General features: G+C 42.8%; 1 protein-coding gene across 2 annotated transcripts; it reads left to right on the top strand.

The window, feature by feature from the left end:
- The first annotated feature begins 6,655 nt into the window (after positions 1-6,655).
- LOC110507538 (EF-hand calcium-binding domain-containing protein 5) lies at positions 6,656-22,438 on the top strand. Of its 2 annotated transcripts, XM_036965566.2 has the most exons (20): positions 6,656-6,820; positions 7,149-7,398; positions 7,507-7,824; positions 9,801-9,957; positions 11,121-11,172; positions 11,795-11,871; positions 12,001-12,156; positions 12,679-12,778; positions 13,250-13,549; positions 13,845-14,038; positions 14,261-14,417; positions 14,719-15,011; positions 15,468-15,619; positions 16,416-16,650; positions 16,902-17,054; positions 17,260-17,366; positions 17,640-17,908; positions 18,148-18,386; positions 18,687-18,783; positions 20,198-22,438. In XM_036965566.2, the coding sequence occupies exons 2-20, from the start codon at positions 7,193-7,195 to the stop codon at positions 20,290-20,292; spliced, it is 3,357 nt and encodes a 1,118-aa protein (XP_036821461.2). In that variant the 5' UTR covers positions 6,656-6,820; positions 7,149-7,192; the 3' UTR covers positions 20,293-22,438. The 2 variants fall into 2 exon arrangements, with proteins under 2 accessions (XP_036821461.2, XP_090080601.1); XM_090224475.1 differs by lacking the exons at positions 16,902-17,054; positions 17,260-17,366; positions 17,640-17,908; ... (1 more) ...; positions 18,687-18,783; positions 20,198-22,438 and having other exon boundaries at positions 16,376-16,510.
- The last annotated feature ends 1,455 nt before the right edge of the window (positions 22,439-23,893 follow it).

The raw sequence follows: 23,893 nt of genomic DNA, 5'->3' as shown, positions 1-23,893 counted from the left end.
TAAACAATATGCAGCTGAGTGAACTCTAATGCATATGAAAAGGCAATACAATCTGGAACAAACTGGTTGAACCAACGTTGTTTCAACCAATACACTCAATGTGATGACGTTGAATCAACGTGGAAAACAGATTGGATTTGTAAAAAAATAATCAACAAGGGATTTTACATTAGTTGACAACTCAACCAAATGTAAATCAAAACTAGATGTTGAACTGACATCTGTGCCCACTGGATAGTTAGTGGGCACTGTAAATGTACAGTGCCTTCCAAAAGTATTCATACCCCTTGATTTTTTTTTTTACAGCCTTAATTCAAAATATATTAACTATATATTTTTCTGCACACAGATGATGACAAAGTGAAAACATGTTTTTGACATTCTTGCAAATTTATTGAAAATGAAATACAGAAATATATAATTTACCTAAATATTTAAAACCCTTAGTCAAAACTTTGTAGAAGCACCTTTGGCGGCGATTACAGATTTGAATTGCCTTGGGTATGTCTGTACCAGCCTTGCACATCTGGATTTGGGGATTTTCTTCCTTTCAGATTATCTCAAATTAGATGGGGAGCAGTGCTGAACAGAAATCTTCAAGTCTTTCCAAAGATTTTCAATGGGATTCAAGTCTGGACATTGGCTGAGCCACTCAAGGACTTTCACATTCTTGTTCTGAAGCCATTCCAGTAGTTATTTTTTTACTGCATGCTTGGGGTCATTGTCCTGTTGGAATGTAAATCTTCACTCCAGTCTAAGGTCATTTGCTCTCTGAAGCAGGTTCTCATCAAGGATTTGCCTGTTTTTGGCTCCATTCAGGGTTCCCTCTATCCTTATCAATATCCCAGTCCCTGCTGCTGAAAAGCATCCCCATAGCATGATACTGCCACCACCATGCTTCACGGTAGGGATGGTGTTAGACGGGTGATGAGCTGTGCCTGGTTTTCTCCAGACATAGGGCTTTGCATTCATGCCAAAGAGTTGAATTTGCCTCATCAGACTACATCAGACTACATCATTTAGATCTCAGAGTCTTTAAAACCTGTTTTGGAAAGGGGGCAGCATTTTCACGTTCGGATGAAAAGCGTGCCCAGAGTAAACTTTCTGCTACTCAGGAACAGATGCTAGGATATGCATAGTATTAGTAGTATTGGATATAAAACACACTGACGTTTCTAAAACTGTTTGAATGATGTCTGTGAGTATAACAGAACTGATATGGCAGGCGAAAACCTGAGAAAGATCCAACCAGGAAGTGGGAAATCTGAGGTTTGTAGTTTTCCAACTCATTGCCTATCGAATATACAGTGTCTATGGGGTCATGTTGCACTTCCTAAGGCTTCCACTAGATGTCAACAGTCTTTAGAACGTTGTTTGAGGCTTCTACTGTGAAGGAGATGGGAATGAGAGCTGATTCAACCAGAGGTCTGCCAGAGTGGCATGAGCTGATCACGCTTGCACACGTGAGAGCGACCTGCGTTCCATTGCAATTCTAAAGACAAAGAAATTCTCCGGTTGGAACATTATTGAAGATTTATGTTAAAAACATCCTAAAGATTGATTCTATTGATTCTATACATCGTTTGACATGTTTCTACGAACTGTAATATAACTTTTTGAACTTTTCGTCTGAACTTTCACCTGGACTTGCCCGCACCTCGTGAGTTTGGATTTGTTTACCAAACGCGCTAACAAAATGAGGTATTTGGACATAAATGATGGACTTTATCGAACAAAACAAACATTTATTGTGGAACTGGGATTCCTGGGAGTGCATTCAGATGAAAATCATCATAGGTAAGTGAATATTTATAACGCTAATTCATGACTTTTACTGACTCCACAACATGGCGGGTATCTGCACGGCTTGTTGTACTCAGATTATTGCATGGTTTGCTTCTTCCGTAAAGCTTTTTTGAAATCTGATAGTGGTTGCATTAAGGAGAAGTATGTCTATAATTCTGTGTATAATACTTGTATCTTTTATCAAAGTTTATTATGAGTATTTCTATAAATTGATGTGGCTCTCTGAAAATTCGCCAGATGTTTTTGAGGCACAACATTACTGACCATAAAGCGCCAATGTAAACTGAGATTTTTGGGTATAAATATGAACTTTATCGAACAAAACAAACATGTATTGTGTAACATGAAGTCCTATGAGTGCCATCTGATGAAGATCATCAAAGGTTAGTGATTCATTTTATCTCTATTTCTGCTTTTTGTGACTCCTCTCTTTGGCTGGAAAATGGCTTTGTGTGTTTTGTGCTTTTGTGACTAGGCTCTGACCTAACATAATCATATGGTGTGCTTTCGCTGTAAAGCCTTTTTTAAATTGGACACGATGGGTAGATTAACAAGAACTTAAGCTTTAATGTGGTGTATTGCACTTGTGAAGGTTCCGCTAGCGGAACCCCTAGCCGTAAGAAGTTTTAAACGTGCCTTTTTGCAAACTGAGTGCTGTCATGTGCCTTTTTCTCACTAGGATCCCTCACCCTTTACCCATCCTCCTCTTTCTTCACTGCCTCACCATACAACACCATCTGCACTAATCTGACTATGGCCACTTCAACCTGCCTCTCTCCCACCAGACACTTTCGATCCCCAGCAACATGGTTACCCATACAGTTGACACACAATTTTATCCACGGGAACTACACAATCCTCTATCCCATGCCCTCCTGCACACTTCCCACATCTTGGAATCTTCGTCCTACACACTGCTGCGACATGACCATAAATGTTGCACCTGAAAAAACACAGTGGATAACTGATATATACTAACATGACTTTGTCTGGTAGAGACTGACTCAAAAGGACTGACAGTGACTCCAAACAGTGGGTGTCACAAACACCAGGAATTTTCAAATTCAATTGCTCTCCCTCCACACTTAAGGCTACCCCAGAAATCACTCCTTTCAATGGTGCCCTGTTCATAAGAGCAAAGCAAGAAACAGATCCTGAAGTTACGTGACACGGAGTGCTTGCTCCCTCTGGGCTGAAGAAACAGAAGCAAATATCACAAGTCCACTACAGGTTACCGTCACTGTTTCATCTACACCCAACTAATTTCCAGTGGTCTAAAGTACTTAAGTAAAAATACTTAACATTTTATTTAACCAGGCAAGTCAGTTTACAATGACGGCCTACCCCAGCCAGTTGTGCACCGCGCTATGGGATTCCCGTTCAGGGCCTGTTGTGATACAGCCTGGGATTGAACCACGGTCTGTAGTGACGCTTCTAGCACTGAGATGCAGTGCCTTAGACTGCTGCGCCACTTGGGAACCTTCCTATTTATATTTTTGACAACTTTTACTTCACCACATTCCTTAAGAAAATATAATACTTTTTACTCCATACATCTTCCTTGACGTCCAACAGTCCTCGTTACATTTTGAATGCTTAGCAGTTCAGGAAAATAGTCAAATTCACGCACTTATCACTCTGTTTGAACTTGACACCAATCTTCTTCGATACCCTATCTCCATTTTCCATTTTTCTTCAATGCCCTTGCTGATGGCAGGCTTTGTTACTTTTGTCCCAGCTCTCTGCAGGTCATTCACTTGGTCCCCCTGTGTGGTTCTGGGATTTTTGCTCACCGTTCTTGTGATCATTTTGACCCCACGGGGTGAGATCTGCGTGGAGCCCCAGATCGAGGGAGATTATCAGTGGTCTTGTATGTCTTCCATTTCCTAATAATTGCTCCCACAGTTGATTTCTTCAAACCAAGCTGCTTACCTATTGCAGATTCAGTCTTCCCAGCCTGGTGCAGGTCTACAATTTTATTTCTGGTGTCCTTTGACAGCTCTTTGGTCTTGGCCATAGTGGAGTTTGGAGAGTGACTGTTTGAGGTTGTGGACAGGTGTCTTTTATACTGATAACAAGTTCAAACAGGTGCCATTAATACAGGTAACGAGTGGAGGACAGAGGAGCCTCTTAAATTAGAAGTTACAGGTCTGTGAGAGCCAGAAATCTTGCTTGTTTGTAGGTGACCAAATACTTATTTTCCACCATAATTTGCAAATAAATTAATAAAAAATCCTACAATGTGATTTTCTGGATTTTCTTTCTCATTTTGTCTGTCATAGTTGAAGTGTACCTATGATAAAAATTACAGGCCTCTCTCATCTTTTTAAGTGGGATTACTTGCACAATTGGTGGCTGACTAAATACTTTCCCCCCCACTGTATCTATTTTCCTTGACTTCCTCTCCAACTTGGTAGTGCCATTAATCACCAAGGTACCACGTTCATCTGTACAAACAAAGGTACGCAAGTATAAACACCATGAGACCACACAACCGTCATATCGCTCAGGAAGGAGACGTGTTCTGTCTCCTAGAGATGAACGTACTTTGGTGCGAAAAGTGCCAATCAATCCCAGAACAACAGCAATGAACCTTGTGAAGATGTTGTTTGGCCATAATGACCATCTTTATGTTTGGAGGAAAAAGGGGGAGGCTTGCAAGCCGAAGAACACCATCCCAACTGTGAAGCACGGGGATGGCAGCATCATGTTGTCGGGGTGCTTTGCTGCAGGAGGGACTGGTGCACTTCACAAAATAGATGGCATCATGAGGCAGGACAATTATGTGGATATATTGAAGCAACATCTCAAGACATCAGTCAGGAAGTTAAAGCTTGGTCGCAAATGGTCTTCCAAATGGACAATGACCCCAAGCACACTTCCGAAGTTGTGGCAAAATGGCTTAAGGACAACATAGTCAAGGTATTGGAGTGGCCATCACAAAGCCCTGACCTCAATCCTATAGAAAATTTGTGGGCAGAACTGAAAAAGCGTGTGCTAGCAAGGAGGCCTACAAACCTGACTGAGTTATACGAGCTCTGTCAGGAGGAATGGGCCAAAATTCACCCAACTTATTGTGGGAAGCTTGTGGAAGGCTACCCAAAACGTTTCACCCAAGTTAAACAATTTAAAGGCAATGCTACCAAATACTAATTGAGTGTATGTAAACTTCTGACTCAATGGGAATGTGGTGAAAGAAATAAAAGCTGAAAGAAATAATTCTCTCTACTACTATTCTGACTTTTCACATTCTTAAAATAAAGTGGTGAGTTTAAATGTATCTGGCCAAGGTGTATGTAAACTTCCGACTTCAACTGTATATAACACATGACATTACATTTCTACTACTTGGACATCTCAGCTTCTCCCTTCTGCAAACACCTGAAACATGTCCAAAAGCTTTACAATGATTGGTCTTGGGATAAATGCTCTGACTCGGTAGTTTATATACCCCAACCGCACTTGAGTAGGGAGAGACTCTATATCAAAAAACAAAAGAACCGACTTCACTTTTTCTTCATTTACCACACGAATCATCCGACGTGCATCAATCACTCCAGGAACATTTTTCATCTCTTAACATCTTTAACATCGACTTCCCACGAGAAGCCAGATATTACCCCCTTGAGGGCTGCCTTGTTCCCGAAAGAGACACACATGACACGTCAAACCTTCGAGTGAGACGCAACACACTTTCCTTATGATCGTCAGAAGTACAAAAAGATCTGAACAAACGGGCCTCTCGTAATCCTCACAGCTTTCACTTTACCCAGCACTCTCCCCACCAGTTTGGATATCTTAAATGGATTCTTCAAGATTGGTAATCCGATCAGCTGCTCCTCATGAATAAACCGCAATCCTACAAGACAAGTAAATACATTCTCAGCACTGTATGCTACTGTGCTGCGTTTTCCATTCTTTTGGACAATAGTCCAATTCTCCTTGACTCAACCACCATTATGTTCAAGCGCCACATCACTTTCCGTCATCCTCCAAAACTCCCACCTCTGACATGCACTGTCAACTGTGAGACCTTATGTAGAGAGGTGTGGTTCCTTCTAAATCATGTCCAAACAATTGAATTGGCCACAGGTGGACTCCAATCAAGTTGTAGAGACGGATATTGGAAGGAAATTGGATGCACCTGAGCTCAATTGTGTCACAGCAAGGGGGTGAGAATACTTTTTTCACTTTGTCATTACGGGGTATTGTGTGCAGATGGGTGAGAAAACAGAAATCTATCCCATTGAATTCAGGCTGTAACACAACACAATGTGGATGAATGCTTTTCTGAAGGCACTGTAGCTCTTTCAGAAGGATTTTTAAAGAGAGCTTTTCAGGGAGCTTTTATGCAGAGAGAGTTTCAGGTCATTTTACAGAATATTGGTTTGAAAAGGAAATGTGACTTCTGTCACGTACCAAAGACCATGACCTAGCCTGCACTTCCTCTCGTACGCAACCGAGGGAAAGAAATGGGAAAAGAAAACACAAGAACATTTAAAGGCGCCAATGTATTTTCCAAGTAGACTCCATTGTAGACTCCATTGTAGACTCTATTGTGAAAAGGCCTCCCAATTAACTGTCAAAATAAAAGGGAGGGAACCTATCATATGAAACACACACTGCTCTGCAGTGAGCTGAGCTAAGCGATGAGGTCATGTTTCAGTGGCTGTGGCCCCTCCCTCCCTCCTTTTGCATCCTCTCATTTACAACAAGTGATCTTTCTCCTTCCCTTAGTGACCATCAAACAGAGACCTGTGCCTTGCAACCAGCAGACCCCACCCCTACACACACTGGGGAGGGTGTTGTTGGTTACAGGGGTAGATCAAGATTTGCGGTGCAGAGATTCATTTCCACAGGGCTGTTTATTGACTGCCTGCATTGCCTCCATCCTTTGGGAATTGTACTCAAGGGGAGAGAAAGGGAAGGATTGGAATGTTGTCAATCCGTTTCGTACAGAAGTAGAACGGGAAAAGGTAAACAAGGAGTCTGATACAGAAGGCAAAGGGAAAAGGTAACTAACAGAAAACATGAATACATTTTAGTCTTGGTCAGGGGGTTATTTGTGTGTTTTCCATAAATTGATCATATTTCTTAGGGTAGTTTATTATGCATAATTTAATCTTTTGACATCATTTTCGTTTTTTTTTGTGTTGAATATAAATATTGAATTGCACATACATATCTGTAACAATCTAAAAAAAAAAACGTAAATACCTATCTTTAATACCTTCTGTCTCAGAGAAAATTAATAGCCTACAAGGTCCACCCCCCTTTCTTTCAAAGATACCCAACAATCAGATCAGTTGCCCTAGTTTTCTCCTAATTTGTACATTTTACAGCAGACCCTCTATCCTCTATCTGAGGAGGGAAAGGGGGGATACAAATGAAAGGGTCTCAGGAGGACAGAGAGGGGTGGGAGAGCACTCTGGAGAGACAGATCATCAGCCGAGGGTCAAAGCTGGGGCGCAGACTGGACTCCCACAGGGAGTGTGTCCGCAAAGTTCAACTGGCCCAAGGGGCGTGGGCCTTGACTGACCCTCTTACCCAGTACTGGCTCAGTCAGGATGGAGAACAATCCATGGATTCTAGGTTAGAGCATTCATCTCCCCATTCCCCAATCTGATGTAGCTCATTTAGCAAGAAAATTAGCTCTACCATGTATCATTCATGAATGTGTGCTCTGCTCTGTCTTTGCAGGATTTACCTGCTGGAGAAGGTCTTGTCGTCTCTGGTCCCATGTGTCGGGCAGCTCCTTAGAGAGGCAGAGCGGAGGGGAGAGACTGAGGGAGAGGGAGAAGAAGGGGAAAGGAGGAGGCGTGAGGTTGAAGTGGGTTCATCTCCCTTCAGTCCCCTGCTTTATCTGGGCCATTGCTTGATAAGGTCCTCCTCTGCCCCCTCTCTTCATCCCCCTCTCAATTCCATCCCCCTCCTTTCTGACCGAGAAGAGGCAGAGGCAGCCCAGTACCGCCTGGGGCTCGAGCTCACTCTGCAACTGCTGCATGCACCATGCAGCCGGTGGGATATATTCATCACCCCTGAGAGAGAGAGGGAGCGAGAGAGAGAGAGAGAGAGAGAGAGAGAGAGAGAGGGAGGGAGGGAAAGAAAGAGAGAGAGAGAGAGAGAGAGAGAGAGAGAGAGAGAGAGAGAGAGAGAGAGGGAAATGGAAAGGGAGAGAAAATCACAGATGGGGCACAATACCAAAGTGAAGGGGAGGAAGGGAGAGGAGTGGGGAGAGGTGATTGTGTATGGAGTAATGACAGAATGATTGATGGCATCTCCCCCCAAACCGTATTGCTCCTCCTCCATCAGTGCAGGCTTGGTTAGGATGCTACTCTACCCTAAAGAAGAACCAAAGGCGAAAATCTACTCATATGCCTAAGTCTTATACCCCATTTCATTAAATTGGTAATTGTATTTTATAGAGATTGTTGATGGTGGAACATACAGTGTATCTGGGCCTCCATGTGCCTTTATCCTCATTCCTTGGCTCAATGATTTTCACAGCCCATGAGGCTGCTCTCACCCCACCAGAAGTACTGTAGTACCTATTTCTCTCAAATAATCTGGCACACCATTATTCAATAATAATAAACATTTACGGTACCCCTCATTTGGTTACGGTACCCCTCATTTGGTTACGGTACCCCTCATTTGGTTACGCTCTCTCTCTCACACAGAAACAGAGAGAATGAACAATTGAAGACTGATGATTATACAACATTTTCATGAGTAAGCACTCTAAAGACCATAATGAAGCCCAGTGGTGGAAAAAGCACCCAATTTTCATACTTGAGCAAAAGTAAAGAAACCTTAAAAGAAAAGGACTCAAGAGAAAGTGAATATTTTTAGAGTTTTGGAAACTTTAGAGTGTTTTCTATCCTAAGCTGTCAATTATATGCATATTCTAGTATCTTGTCCTGACAAAATATCCCGTTTACTACGGGAACGTTTTTTTTCTTCCAAAAATGAAAATACTGCCCCCTAGTCACAACAGGTTAAAAGAAAAGGACTCAAGAAAAAGTGAAAGTCACCCAGTAAAATACTACTTGAGTAAAAGTCTAAAAGTATTTGGTTTTAAATGTACTTAAGTATCAAAAGTAAAAATATAAATAATTTAAAATGTCTTATATTAAGCAAACCAGACTACACTATTTCTTGTTTTTTTTAATTGACGGAGATCCAGGGTCACAGTTCAACACTCAGACAAAATTCACAAACAAAGCATGTATGTTAAATGAGTCCTCCAGATCAGAGGCAGTAGGGATGACCAGGGATGTTCTCTTGATAAGTGCGTGAATTAGACCATTTTCCTGTCCTGCTAAGCATTCAAAGTTTAACGAGTACTTTTGGGTGTCAGGGAAAATGTGAGGAGTAAAAAGTGCATCATTTTCTTTAGGAATGTAGTGGAGTAAAAGTAAAAGTTGTCAAAAATATAAATAGTAAAGTACAGATACCCCCCAAAAACGACTTAAGTAGTATTTAAAAGTATTTTTACTTAAAGTACTTTACACCACTGATGAAGGCTGTATCCTACTGTATCCTCCGTCAACAAGAAACCAAAACAAAATACACAGTATGTCATCAGTTCTATCAGTGGCAGAGCAATAGGTCACACTTTATTTGGATAGTCTGGATAGTCCATCTGTAGATGCTCTACAGATGGTCATACTATCAACAAACTATCTGTTGATAAGCAACTGCTTGCTAAGGTTACAGTTAGGGTTAGGTTTAGAATAAAGTTAAGGGTTAAGGTTAGGTTTAGGGATAGGATAAGGGTTAAGGTTAGGGTTAGGGTTAGTAGATAGTTAGTTGAAATGTTACTAATAGTCTGTAGAGCATCTACAGATGGACCATCCAAATAAATTGTTACAGAGCAATATTGTAGGAATTGAATGGATATCTGTTCAAAGTCCAGGGAAAAACATACCATTTCACAAACGTCCTTATTTAACCCATGGTTAACCCTTCCCATTTGTCCTATATTGTCCCAGCTTGTCTGAGCTGAAGAGGCAGGTGGGGCAGTGCAGGGTGGAGCTGCAGAGGGGAGAGGAGATCCAGAGGCGTACCGTGGAGAGACGGAGGGAGTGCCTGGCACTACACTTCACTGACTGGAGGCTCCAAGCCGACCACACCCTCTCTCTGTACCTGGTAGGAACAGACCACACCCTCTCTTTGTACCTGGTAGGATCAGACCACACCCTCTCTCTGTACCTGGTAGGAACATACCACACCCTCTCTCTGTACCTGGTAGGATCAGACCACACCCTCTCTCTATACCTGGTAGGAACAGACCACACCCTCTCTCTGTACCTGGTAGGATCAGACCACACCCTCTCTCTATACCTGGTAGGAACAGACCACACCCTCTCTCTGTACCTGTTAGGAACAGACCACTCCCTCTCTCTGTACCTGGTAGGAACATACCACACCCTATCTCTGTACCTGGTAGGATCAGACCACACCCTCTCTCTGTACCTGGTAGGATCAGACCACACCCTCTCTCTGTACCTGGTAGGAACAGACCACACCCTCTCTCTGTACCTGGTAGGAACAGACCACAATTATAAAGCGAGGAGGGGTTGACATATGAGGAATACAAAGAGCCTCAAGGTAGGGTGTTGTATGATGAGGTCCAGGAGTTTTTCCTGATCATAAAGGGTCCAGAGTTTTCCCGTAGTCAGGAAGACCTCCTGACCCTATTCATTGTGTATATCAGACCAGTACAGTACAGACTTGTACATTGCACCTCAGTGTTGATCTGAGCTAGCTATCTACCTCCGTATGGATTAGTGGATCGGAGAGAGTAAGAGAAAATGGGATTAGGATTAATGGTGGGGATAAATGCTTTGGGGGTTTAACGTCAAGACAGACAATAAGACCACAGAGAACCCAGCTTTTAATTAAAGCTGTTCTGTGTTTGGATCTGTGACAGGGACTGGGAGCAGGGAGGAACTCAGAGATGTACTGTACAAAAGGGAACAGAGGAGACAAGCAATCTTTCTCTGTGTTTTAATCCAATTCACTCAACTAACATCAAACAGTACGAAAAATATAAGTAAATCCATGTCATTTACATTTGTGAGGAACAATCCCATAGAATAACCCTTTTTGGTTCCAGGTAGAACCATTTTGGGTTCCATGTAGAACCCTTTACACGGGGGAAAAAAGGTTATACCTGGAACCAACAAGGGTTCTTCACAGGGTGCTCCTATAGGGACAGCCGAAGAACCCCTTTAGGTTCTAGATAGCACCGTTTTTTCTAAGAGTGTGTTTGACGTCTGTAAGCCCACTAACACATGGCTATGTTGCAGGTGCAGAATGCTCTACTCAGCTTCAAGGAACTCCTTCATTCCAAAAGTTCAGGTATGTTCTGGTCATGATGCAGTTTGTAGATGTCCAGGCATTAGAACCAGTGTAGGATCTTAACCTTTTACTTTCAATGGGCTAAATCAGGGCCACACAGAGTGATTCTTGGTAGTCTTAATCAAATCTACTTTGAAAACTAAAGTATACACCTCACACACATGGTTATGGGCTTACAAAAAAAGAAGACACCTTTACCATGTCAGATATAAAACTGTTTGAAAAAGACAGATGGGATTTTTATTAAAACATTTTTTTTTTAAATTAATGATACAAATTATAAAAAATATGAATAACATTCCACTCATGAGGCCAAAGAGGGCGCTTTTGGTCATTGACTGCAAGAATGGGTTACCTTGACCACTGCTGTGGCAGCAATATACAATCCTGCAGCAACAGGATTTTAACATTGAGTCCATAATGTTGCTTGATCGGTGGATAGGCTATTAGCTAGCTAATATCACACGACATGAAAAGTGCAATACTGTTAATCTAACTGTGTGTTGGTGAGGGTTTTCAGGGAATTTATGTAAATCACGAAGCTCATCTGCATATTCTCAGCAACAAAAGAGTGATGAAAATCAAGATCCTGCCTCTGTATTTAAGAGTGATTCTTTTTCAGATGATCAGTTGGCCTGGGACCTGAACACCAATGATTCTGGCACACCTGACTCACTACATCAAGACCAATTTGTCCATGTGAGAAATGCTTTTTAATGTTTTATTTATCTTCCCCCTCGTTTGTGATTTCTATAGGCGGAGCAGTGCTCAGTATTTCTCTTCTGTTATTTTAATCTCTGTCTTTCTGTCCGTCCGTCCGTGTCCCAGTATGTGTGTCAGTATGTCTCGGGGCTCTCTGAGGAGCAGTTCCAGCTGTTTCTGGAACATCTCTCCCTGTGTAGCCGGGAACACGGCTGTGCTGAGAATTTGAGGCTGTGGACAGAGACGCTCTCTCAGGCCTTCTCCCACTGTGACTGTGCTAAGGTGACTGACTGCTCATCTGCTCATTTATCACTCCAGTGTTAATTTGAAAAATTGTAATTACTTCACTACTATGGCCTATTTATTGCCTTACCTCCTCGCGCCATTTGCACACACTGGATATAGAATTTCTTTTTTTCCCTACTGTGTTATTGACTGTACGTTTGTTTGTTCCATGTGTAACTCTGTGTTGTTGTTTGTGTCGCACTGCTTTGCTTTATCTTGGCCAGGTCACAGTAGTAATTGAGAACTTGTTCTCAACTAGCCTACCTGGTAAAATAAAGATGAAATTAAAAAAACAATTTTTCAATAAAACTGACTGAACCATGCCTAACCACCTCCATTAACACACTTAAAAAAAAAAAACTCCATTCCCCATTAGCTCGTCACAACTTTCTCTTGCATAACGGATTGTTGCTTGTGGTGAAATTATTGCAGAGGATCCCATCAGGATTGATGGAGGAAGTCATTTAACATAATAAAAGTGCTTTGAGATCTGATGAAAGAATATATTTGTTGGTTTAGACTGGGTGTCTGGACAGACAGAGAGTGTTGGTCCTTCTGCTGAGTTTCTACCATGATCAGAATGAGAGCACACAGGAGTCCATGCATGATCCTAACCACTGTGAGTAAACATACACACACACACACGTACGCACGCACACATGTAAACATGCTAGAATGCATTCATACACATACAGATACACACACGCACACACGCGCGCGCACGCGCACACACACACACACACACACACACACACACACAATGATGGTCACATAAGGCCTGCAGAGTAACAATCACGAGTTAATGGTTCTGAATATCTACAAAACTCACCTGATATACTTCAATGTAATGACGTTGTCCCAACATGTCCGTGTAGCTCTAGTCCATCTAGTGGACAAGTTGTGGTATTACTGATGTACTGCCTTCACGTTGAAAGGCGTATGCTTACTGACAGAGAGGACATAGACATGTCATTGTTACTGTACTTCAGCTTGAATGTTCATATCTAAGCTAAGAAAACAATACTCATTGGAGAATCAGTAGTCAACAACAACAACAACAATGACAGCAACAACCATAATTGCTCTACAGGGCCATTACAGGGACACAACCACATGACTTGTGGTCTCCTTGGAAGCCCTGCAGCCATGGACACAGAGAAGACCTGTATGCCATGTGATGCTGGACAGGGGGACATGCCGCATTCATGCCATGAGATAAAGGCGGGAGAAGAGAGGAAGGGAGAGGGGAACAGGGTTACCCCCACGGAGAGCCTGGAGCTGGGGCACCAAACTGCCATAAACAGCCCAGAACCTCCAGAGGACCGGGGGAACATAGCGCTGGACATAGAAGAGCTATGTGTTGTCATGGAGTCTGGTCCCCTACCTGAAGGTGAGTGTGTTGAATTCCTTGGTTGTTTACATTTGCATTTTAAAAGGAACTAACACATAATGTGATAACTTAGAGGAAAGAGAAACCTGCACATTGCTCTTGCTCGTATCACTTTAGTCAGAGCAAGAGGCTTACCTGTAAACTTGAATAAATAATGTGATACGAGCAAGAGCAGTGTTCGGGCTTCTCTTTTGTTTGAGGTGTACATTTGACAAGACACAGAGCATAAGACTACAACGGAGACTTTAGATACAGTTCGAGAAAAACAAAAAGCTCTGAAATAATGTCCTAACAGAAGCAGAGGATCCTGGGTCACCCTGGACCATGTGTGCCTATGACAGTCAGACGGTGAGCCGAGGGCAGTTCCTGCAGCTTGTGCTCAGCTTCCTGGGCAGAGCATCCAGTGGCGCTATGGTGGACAGCCTGGCTGAACACATCAAAGCTGGCTACAGAGAGAAAGAGAGCGAGAGACTGCGCCGGCTGCAGCAGGTGATAAGAGATTTAAGAGAGACGAGAGGAGACAGTGAAGGAGCTGTCTGTGGTCCGTAGAAATGGAATGACTAGTGTGCGGTACTGTGCTGTGCAAAAGCCGTGGTCTGAAAGTCTTTCCCCGGTCTTCTATTTCTATCCTGTAAACTGTGCCCAACTGTGTGCTTAGGCCTTATGGGCTGTGTCAAATTAAAATAATGAAGGCTACTATGTTGTCTTTAGTGTAACCAGCAGAAAGAAGAAGACAGGAGGTCAAAGGAGGTGTCGTCACTTTTCCTCTCCTGGGATAGCGAGGGCAGAGGAGCTGTGGACAGAGAGGAGGTGGAGCGAGAGCTAAGTCTGTACAAGGATGGAGCAGAGGAAGGGGCCTTACAGAGAGGTCAGAGGTCACAGGGACTTGGCTGTGGGGGCTAACCAACATAGTAGACCCACCCGCAAGCAAAACCGGCTGAAATGACGTCATTACAACCACATTACAATGAGAACTACCGCTAATCTGGTTGTAATGTTAATCTGCTTTCCCCACAGCTAGTCTCTCTTAAAGTAGCTGCTGTGCTATGGGTGATGATTAAGTCCACCACCTGTGTGTGCTGTGAAGACGTTATCTGTCCATTTCGTACAACCTTAACCACACAATCTCTCTTATGCCCCCCCCCCCCCCCCCCCCCGCCCTGTTCAAGCCTGGCAGCATGGTGAGCCACCTCTCTCCAGCTGCTCTGTCCTCTCTCTGGGACAATTCCAGGCCTTACTGAGGGCTTTCCTGGTGGAGCTGCCTCCAGAGGAGGGCTTAGGGGTCTGGGCCTTCCAGGAGCTCCTGGTCTACCTGCAGGAGCGGGCAGCCCTGCGAGGGGGAAAGGACAGGGGTAGAGGGGCTACCAGGCAGGCCTGGCTGCAGGAGATTGGGAGAGCAGCCCAAAGAGGTGCAGCCCAGATGGAGCCTGTTTATGGGTCTGTGTTTAGCGCCGTGCTCAGAGTGAGTCTGACACGTGTAGAATACTGGAACAACACCTTACATTTCAGACATGACAACATTACTGTAGTTTCACTTTAACCAAATGGCTGGTCAGTAGCTTACAGAAGCATAAAACAATAGTCAACAGTCGGAAATAGGTACTATTGAATAATTATTGTATAATATGTATACCGCTTAAAATAAGTTGCTTCGGTGATTTGTGGTTCTATAGAGATCATCTTTTTATCCTTTTGGTCATAAGCGTGCCGTTGAACCCTTTTTGGTTCTATATTGCTTCATTTCTTCTTAGACTCTTATGGTGAATGTAGATTTGTTCGAAGACAGTTTCTGTAGTTTGTCCAGCTGATCACAGTATAGCACTTTGTTACTGTAAAGCATTTTGTGGCAACTGCTGACCTAAAAATAGGCTTTATGAAATCAATGTGATTTGAAGCCACGCTTGTCTGTGTGTGGCAGGATGCAGAGGTGAATGCGGAGGGGAAGCTGTTGAGTGTCTCTGTAGCCCTGCTGGAGGAAGGGGGCTCTAGGCTGCGTTACGTGGCCTGTACCACTGAGGATGCCCGTCTAGTCCTCAACAAGATGCTCCAGCCACACCAGGCCCCTGTCAGGTCAGTGTCAGGAGATAGCTCTGCCCTTGTTAGCGACACGTCAATCAATCAACCAATCAATCACACAATCAGTCGATCAATTTAGCCTTTAGTGTAACCGTCTTACCCATAGCAACATGTCAGCGGCAGCTCGCGTCTATGTTATTTGTTGGACTAGTCGTTTTGGCCTTTAAACCATCCCCTCTAACCCTGTTGTCCCTCCCTCTATGCTCTCACTCACTCACTCCCTCCCTCCCTCACTCCCTCCCTCACTCACTCACTCACTCACTCACTCACTCACTCACTCACTCACTCACTCACTCACTCACTCACTCACTCACTCACTCACTCACTCACTCACTCACTCACTCACTCACTCACTCACTCACTCACTCACTCACTCACTCACTCCCTCCCTCCCTCCCTCCCTCCCTCCCTCACTCACTCACTCACTCACTCACTCACTCACTCACTCACTCACTCACTCACTCACTCACTCACTCACTCACTCACTCACTCACTCACTCACTCACTCACTCACTCACTCACTCACTCACTCACTCACTCACTCACTCACTCACTCACTCACTCACTCACTCCCTCCCTCCCTCCCTCCCTCACTCACTCACTCACTCACTCACTCACTAACACCATTTCAGTTTCAACTATAGGCGGATCTGAAGTGCTACAGTTTCTTATGGTATTTGGGAGCACAGGAAATTCTTTCATAGCCTTGTTGCCCGTTATTGTAGCTATCTTCTCTCTCTCCCATTATAGGATCTATGACTGTCTCTTTTACTGTTGCTCCCTGCTGTAGTTTCTCAGCCATAGAGAGCTGTAGTCCAGTGCACGTGCCCAGAGTGGCCGCTCACGGAGGGGTCTACCTTTTCGACGAGTCTCGAGCCTCTTCACAGTGTTATGGCTCGTTTATCGCCATTCCCATATTGAACCCCCGAGAGCAGGGACGAGCTATTGGGGTGCTGGGTCTCGACACACTCCGAGATTCAAACGACACACACCTGTTCTCACGCCATGAGATAGACTTCTACCAGGTGAGAGGAATGGCTGCTCCCAGATCTGTTTGTGCTGTCTTACCAACTTACCAACATTTGGCTGACAATGACCATAGGAGTTAGCAAGATAGCCCAAACAGATCTGGGACCTGGCTAGAATGGCTGTATTGTGCAGTGTAAAACCCAGGGCAATACTTCTATAACGCTCAAGGAGTATACAAAAAAGGCAAGTATCCTAAAAACACCATTCATTAGCTTTGACTCAGTAATAATATCCTATTTTTGCCCAGGGCGTGAGCAGTGAATTCAGCAGAGCTCTCCAGCATGTGGTGACTCGCTGCAGCATACTGCACATTGTGGAGAGCGCCTCACTCTGGCTACACAGCAGAGTCTCTGCCGTTCACAGTATCACCACCTATCTGATGGAGCCTTCAGACGGACAGGTAACTGAAGAGAAGGCGGTGACATCAATCCTCTGTAGGCTACGTTCTGTACACAGCACGCATACACCAAATAAACCATTTAAACAGAAATCTCAACGCAGCATTAGCTTAGCCACGCGCACTAACCATTCACATTCAGGTACACACAGGTTTCCGAACAAGATATCAAACCAACTTTAAGTCGGCTAATGAGCACCATTTGCAGGGCAGTGACTGCTCTCTGAGGAAGATGATGGTGATGGAGGGAGGTTCTCGTCGCTCCCATTGGCTCTCCCCTCCTCCTTCCTTACGGCGCTCAGATCACTTCTGCAGGTAAATCATTGGACCTGTTTTAGTCTGCAATGTGTGGCTTTGCTAGTACTGCAAAGCAAAGTCCAACCTACTCTAATGACACATTGATCTACCAGCCTATGACAGTCTATGGAACTGCTGTGCTATTTATCCTCCAGAGTCCACATGAGGTTCTAGCCTGATACTAGATCTGTTTCTGCTGCGTATACCAAACAAGACAATGACCATAGGAGTTGGCAAGACAGCCCAAACAGATCTGGGACCAGGCTAATGTAGATCCACCCTCTGTTCCAGAGACTACCTGTTCCAGTGCTGTGACACCTCCCAGGCTGGGCACTATGTCGTGTTTGGGGCGTACAGACTGGTGCTCCCTGTGAGGGACTCAGCTGGGTGGGCCCTGGGGGTGGTGGACATGGAGTTAGAAACCCTCTCATCGGGCCACCAGAGGGGGCTGCAGCCCCACGAGCGCCGGGACCTGTCGTCTGCAGGGAAGGCACTGCAGGCTGCCTGCGTTCAGCTGCACAGAGAAAGCACTGGGCCGAGCAGGCAACACACACTGCTGGGTGAGAGGCATGGTGTTAGGGAACGGGGAAAGCTAAGAGGCCAAACCAGAGTATAATAGGACCATACTGATTATTATTGGTTCTAAGTCATACATACAGTGCATATTAGTGCAGTTAGTGCAGTTTTTCATGTAACCAATTGCCATCCGCAAAATCCACAAAAGTTAAATGACCAAGACATGCCAAGAAATTGGCCTATTAAGTCCGTGCTAATCTAAGACAATATTTCTCTTCTACAGAGGCGAAGGGCCTGGGAGGGGAGCGGCGGGCGTCCATCTTGTTCCTATGTTTCATGCTGGAGCACCTGCGCGTTCGCTGTGTGTCCGGATTGGACCAATCAATTGTAGCGGCACTCCAGAGCTCCCAGGATGCATCTCACCACTTCCATGTCAGTCAAGTCGTGAAGGCTGTGCTTCTACTGCTGTACCCTGAGAGGGAGGGTTCTGTCCATACAGACAATTGGGACCAAATGAAGATGGTGAGAATTTCACTAGGTTTGAATGCAAGCTTGTCTCTATTTGCATAATGGAAGACAATGGTCCTATTCCGAGAGCATACATTTTGCTTAATCGCAGATCACCAGCGGAGCAGACTGACTGATCTAAAAATAATAATGAGTAGTTATTTATCAGGAAAGGGGATTTGGAGATCAGTCAGGTTGCAGTAGCCGACTGCAATGTAATTGATCTCAAACATGACCAATGTGTTTTTAGTAGGCCTACTTGATACATCATGAGGATATGTATCTCTTTTAACTTCCAATTACCTTTCACATCAGATGGTGAGCACTGACCTGGGCTACAGGCTGGCCAGGTTTGAACCCTTAGCCAGGGCAGTGACAGTGGACAGGGAGCTGGTCCACAGCTGCATAGCAGGTATGCCTATGGAAATGAATCCACCTCTGACAGACACACTCCGGGGTGAAGTTTCCCATAGATACAAATCTAGGATCAGCTTCCCCTACCCTGATACTAGTGTTAACCATCACTGGGGGAAATTCAAAACGGACCCCAGATCAGCATCTAGAGGCAACTTCACCGGTTCACCCTACACCTGCAGCCTCGTCTCTAAGACCAGACATAACATAGTAAATGAAAATCCAGGACACTCAAATTAGTTTGATATGTTACTTTTGGTATGGTTATATAAGAGGGTGATCGGTCAGGGTTGCTTGTTCACATCTCATCACTGACAACTTTAGCATTTTAGCTAGTTAGCAACGTTGCAACTACTCACTACTTTTTAACTACTTTGCATCTACTTAGCATGTTAGCCAACCCTTCCCCTAACGCCTAACCTTAACCCTAACCTGACTCCTAACCCTAACCCTAACGTTAACCCCTAATCCCAAGCCTAGCTAACATTAGCGTTAGCCACCTAGCTAACGTTAGCCACAACAATTGCAATTCGTAACATATCATACGAATTGTAATATGGAACATATCATATGAATTGTAATTCGTAACATATCATACGAATTGTAATATGGAACATATCATATGAATTGTAATTCGTAACATATCATACGAATTGTAATATGGAACATATCATATGAATTGTAATTCGTAACATATCATACGAATTGTAATATGGAACATATCATATGAATTGTAATTCGTAACATATCATACGAATTGTAATATGGAACATATCATATGAATTGTAATTCGTAACATATCATACGAATTGTAACATGGAACATATCATATGAATTGTAATATGGAACATATCATATGAATTGTAATTCGTAACATATCATACGAATTGTAATATGGAACATATCATACGAATTGTAATTTGTAACATATCATATGAATTGTAATTCGTAACATATCATACGAAATGGATGACGGACATCTCCAAATGAATACATACCATACCAAACGCAACATATCATAATAATTTGAGTTATGTCTACCCCTGAGTCCAGGTTGACACCTGAAAGACCTGTAACATAAACAAAACCAGTGTCATGCCCTGGCCATAGAGATGCTTTTATTCTATATTTTGGTTAGGCCAGGGTGTGACTAGGGTGGGCATTCTAGTTTCTTTATTTTTATGTTTTCTGTTTCTATGTTTTGGCCGGGTATGGTTCTCAATCAGGGACATCTGTCTATCGTTGTCTCTGATTTGGGAATCATACTTAGGCAGCCTGTTTTGCCACCTTAATTTTCCACCTTAAAATAAATAAAATCAAAGGGGAATGTGTCTGTGTTGTATCCATGCATTGTATCCACAAAGTGGGGGGCTTTTAAGTGATATTTAAAGCTGGTTCTTCTTCGGTTTCAGGAGTTGAAAGGAGGGAGTTGGGGCAACATGGATCATTACCACTGGAGGACCTGTATGACTGGGTATCCATCTGTTTGTCTATCTGTTCCTACTAGATTCAAGTTTGAAAGTTTATTCGCAACGTACACAGGATACAACAGGCATAAAACAGAACAGTGAAATTCTTTCCTTGAGAGGTCTTTCCCAACAATGCAGAGATGATATAGATAACAGAACATTTAAAAAAAATAATGTTTTAATTAAAAACCTGCACGAGAACAGTGATGTGAGTTAGAAACATGAGAATGCAAGTGTATACATGTCAGTGCTAGTACCTTATTGGATTTGCAGGGGTACTGGAGGGGTTGAGGTGGGTTTCTACATAAAAAGTGACAGGTTGTAGGGTGTACAGTTGAAGTCGGAGGTTTACTTACACCTTAGGAAATTACATTTAAACTCAGTTTTTACACAATTCCTGACATTGAATCCTAGTAAAAAATCCCTGTCTTAGGTCAGTTAGGATCACCACTTTATTTTAAGAATAAGAATGTGAAATGTCAGAATAATAGTAGAGAGAATGATTTATTTCAGCTTTTATTTATTTCATCACATTCCCAGTGGGTCAGGAGTTTACATACACTCAATTACTATTTGGTAGCATTGCCTTTAAATTGTTTAACTTGGGTCAAACGTTTCGCTTTGAGGTCAGGGCTTTGTGACGGCCACTCCAATACCTTGACTTTGTTGTCCTTAAACCATTTTGCCACAACTTTGGAAGTATGCTTGGGGTCATTGTCCATTTGGAAGACCCATTTTGCAACCAAGCTTTATCTTCCTGACTGATGTCTTGAGATGTTGCTTCAATATATCCACATAATTTTCCTCCCTCATGATGCCATCTATTTTGTGAAGTACACCAATCTCTCCTGCAGCAAAGCACCCCCCACAACATGATACTGCCACCCCCGTGCTTCACGTTTGGGCTGGTGTTCTTCGGCTTGCAAGCCTCCCCCTTTTTCCTCCAAATATAAGGATGGTCATTATGGCCAAACAATTCTATTTTTGTTTCATCAGACCAGAGGACATTTCTCCAAAAACTACGATCTTTGTCCCCATGTGCAGTTGCAAACCGGAGTCTGGCTTTTTTATGGCGGTTTTTGAGCAGTGTCTTTTTCCTTGCTGAGCGGCCTTTCAGGTTATGTTGATATAGGACTTGTTTTACTGTGGATATAGATACATGTGTACCCATTTCCTCCAGCCTCTTCACAAGGTCCTTTGCTGTTGTTCTGGGATTGATTTGCACTTTTTGCACCAAAGTACGTTCATCTCTAGGAGACAGCACGCGTCTCCTTCCTGAGCGGTATGACGGCTGCGTGGTCCCATGGTGTTTATACTTGCATACTATTGTTTGTACAGATGAACGTGGTACCTTCACGCATTTGGAAATTGCACCTTCAGGCATTTGGATATTGCTCCCAGGGATGAACCAAACTTGTGGAGGTCTGCAATTATTTTTCTGAAGTCTTGGCTGATTTCTTTTGATTTTCCCATGATGTCAAGCAAAGAGGCACTGAGTTTGAAGGTAGGCCTTGAAATACATCCATAGGTACACCTCCAATTGATTCAAATGATGTCAATTAGCCTATCAGAAGCTTCTAAAGTTATGTTATCATTTTCTGGAATTTTCCAAGCTGTTTAAAGACACAGTCAAGTTAGTGTATGTAAACTTCTGACCCACTGGAATTGTGATACTGTGTATTGAAGTGAAATAATCTGATTGTAAACAATTGTTGGAAAAATGACTTGTGTCATGCACAAAGTAGATGTCCTTACCGACTTGGCAAAACTATAGTTTGTTAACAAGACATTTGTGGAGTGGTTTAAAAACAAGTTTTAATGACTCCAACCCAAGTGTATGTAAACTTCCGACTTCAACTGTACACGTAAACAGTGCTGAAAAGTGACTGGAAGCAGGAATAAGTATAAATACTTATGGTAATACACTAATGGGAATATATACATGTAAACAGAAGTAATTGTGACCAGTAGCAGGATAAATAGACACAGAACTTCCAGAAAGTATTCACACCCCTTGACTTTTTCCACATTTTGTTATGTTAAAATTGAAAAATCAAAATGGATTCAATTGAGATTTTGTTTGGTCACTGGCCTAAACACAATAACCCATAATGTCTACATGTATAGACACATAATGTCAAAGTCAAAATGTTTACAAATTAATAAAAAATGAAATGCTGGAATTAATGTCTTGAGTCAATATGTATTCAGCTCCATTATTATGGCAAGCCTAAATAAGTTCAGGAGTAAAAATGTCCTTAACAAGTCAAATAATATGTTGCAAGGACTCACTGTGTGGAATAATAGTGTGTAACATGCTTTTTTAATGACAACTTTATCTCGGTACTCCACATATTCAATTATATGTAAGGTCCCTCAGTCAAGCAGTTACTTTCAAACACAGATTCAACCATAAAGACGAGAGAGGTTTTCCAATACGTTTCAAAGAAGGGAACCTATTGGTAGATGGGTAAAAAAAGAAGAAGCAGACATTGAATATCCCTTTGAGCATGGTGAAGTTATTAATTACACTTTGGATGGTGTATCAATATACCCAGTCACTATAACGATACAGGCGTCCTTCTTAACTCAGTTGCCGGAGAGGAAGGAAACCGCTCAGTGATTTCCCAATGAGACGAATGGTGAATGGGTGTACAGTTACAGTTTAATGGCTGCGATAGGAGAAAACTGAGGATGGATCAACAACATTGTAGTTACTCAACAATATTAACCTAATTGTAATTAGATTACAGATACTTTTGAAAAACTAGATGATTACTTAGAGGATTACTTTTAAATTCAGAAAGGATGTTTGCAAAAAAAAATCTTTGACACTTCTCTGTTTTCTCAATTACATTCAAATCAGCATTGAACAAAGGCGCAAGTTTAAGTGTGTTCCACCTGAGCAAGTCTGACCCCAAGTCAGAGACCACTATGATGACACACCAGATGTGATTTATGGATTGTGGGAAAAGAGTAGGAATTGGCTTTTGTAGGCTACAGTCCAAGCTCCGTCTTCCAGTGGTACAACTGTTGTCGGCATCCAATGATTATCCAACTTGAATAAACACTTGGACGTAAGGATGACAGCAGTGTTCGGGGCAAAAAACGGTAACTGTAATCCGTTACGGATATCACTTATTATTGATATCTACATCTGCTCGCTCTCATTTATCTATTTACGGATTGTGGTTGTTGTGGATGGCTGTTCCCCAAATCTAAATGTGTATTTGAACCCAATAAGGGTTGAATTCAAGAAGTTTAAGATACCCATCAATCATTATTTTTTAAACCGTTGGACAGCCAGTGAAAAATTTGCTCTTGCATCAGTTATATAGTGCAGATCCCAGCCTATGGAATAAAAGTGGAGCTTTTATTGCTCAATCTAGTTCATGCTGATAAAAAAACATAGGCCTAATGGAGACATACTCAAACTCATACACTTTTGATAGACTTAAAGGGGCAATCTGTAGTTGCTCCATCCATTTTTGGATTATATATATACAGTACCGGCCAAAGGTTTGGACACACATACTCATTCCAGGGTTTTTCTTTATTTTTACTGTTTTCTACATTGTAGAATAATAGTTAATACATAAAAACTATTAAAATAACACATATGGAATCATGTAGTAACCA

Source organism: Oncorhynchus mykiss, chromosome 27 (assembly GCF_057628025.1).
Source record: "Oncorhynchus mykiss isolate SJ-2025 chromosome 27, ASM5762802v1, whole genome shotgun sequence".
Lineage (NCBI taxonomy): Eukaryota > Metazoa > Chordata > Actinopteri > Salmoniformes > Salmonidae > Oncorhynchus > Oncorhynchus mykiss.
The sequence above is the reverse complement of the archived record's forward strand: the minus strand, read 5'-3'. Positions and strand labels throughout refer to the sequence as shown.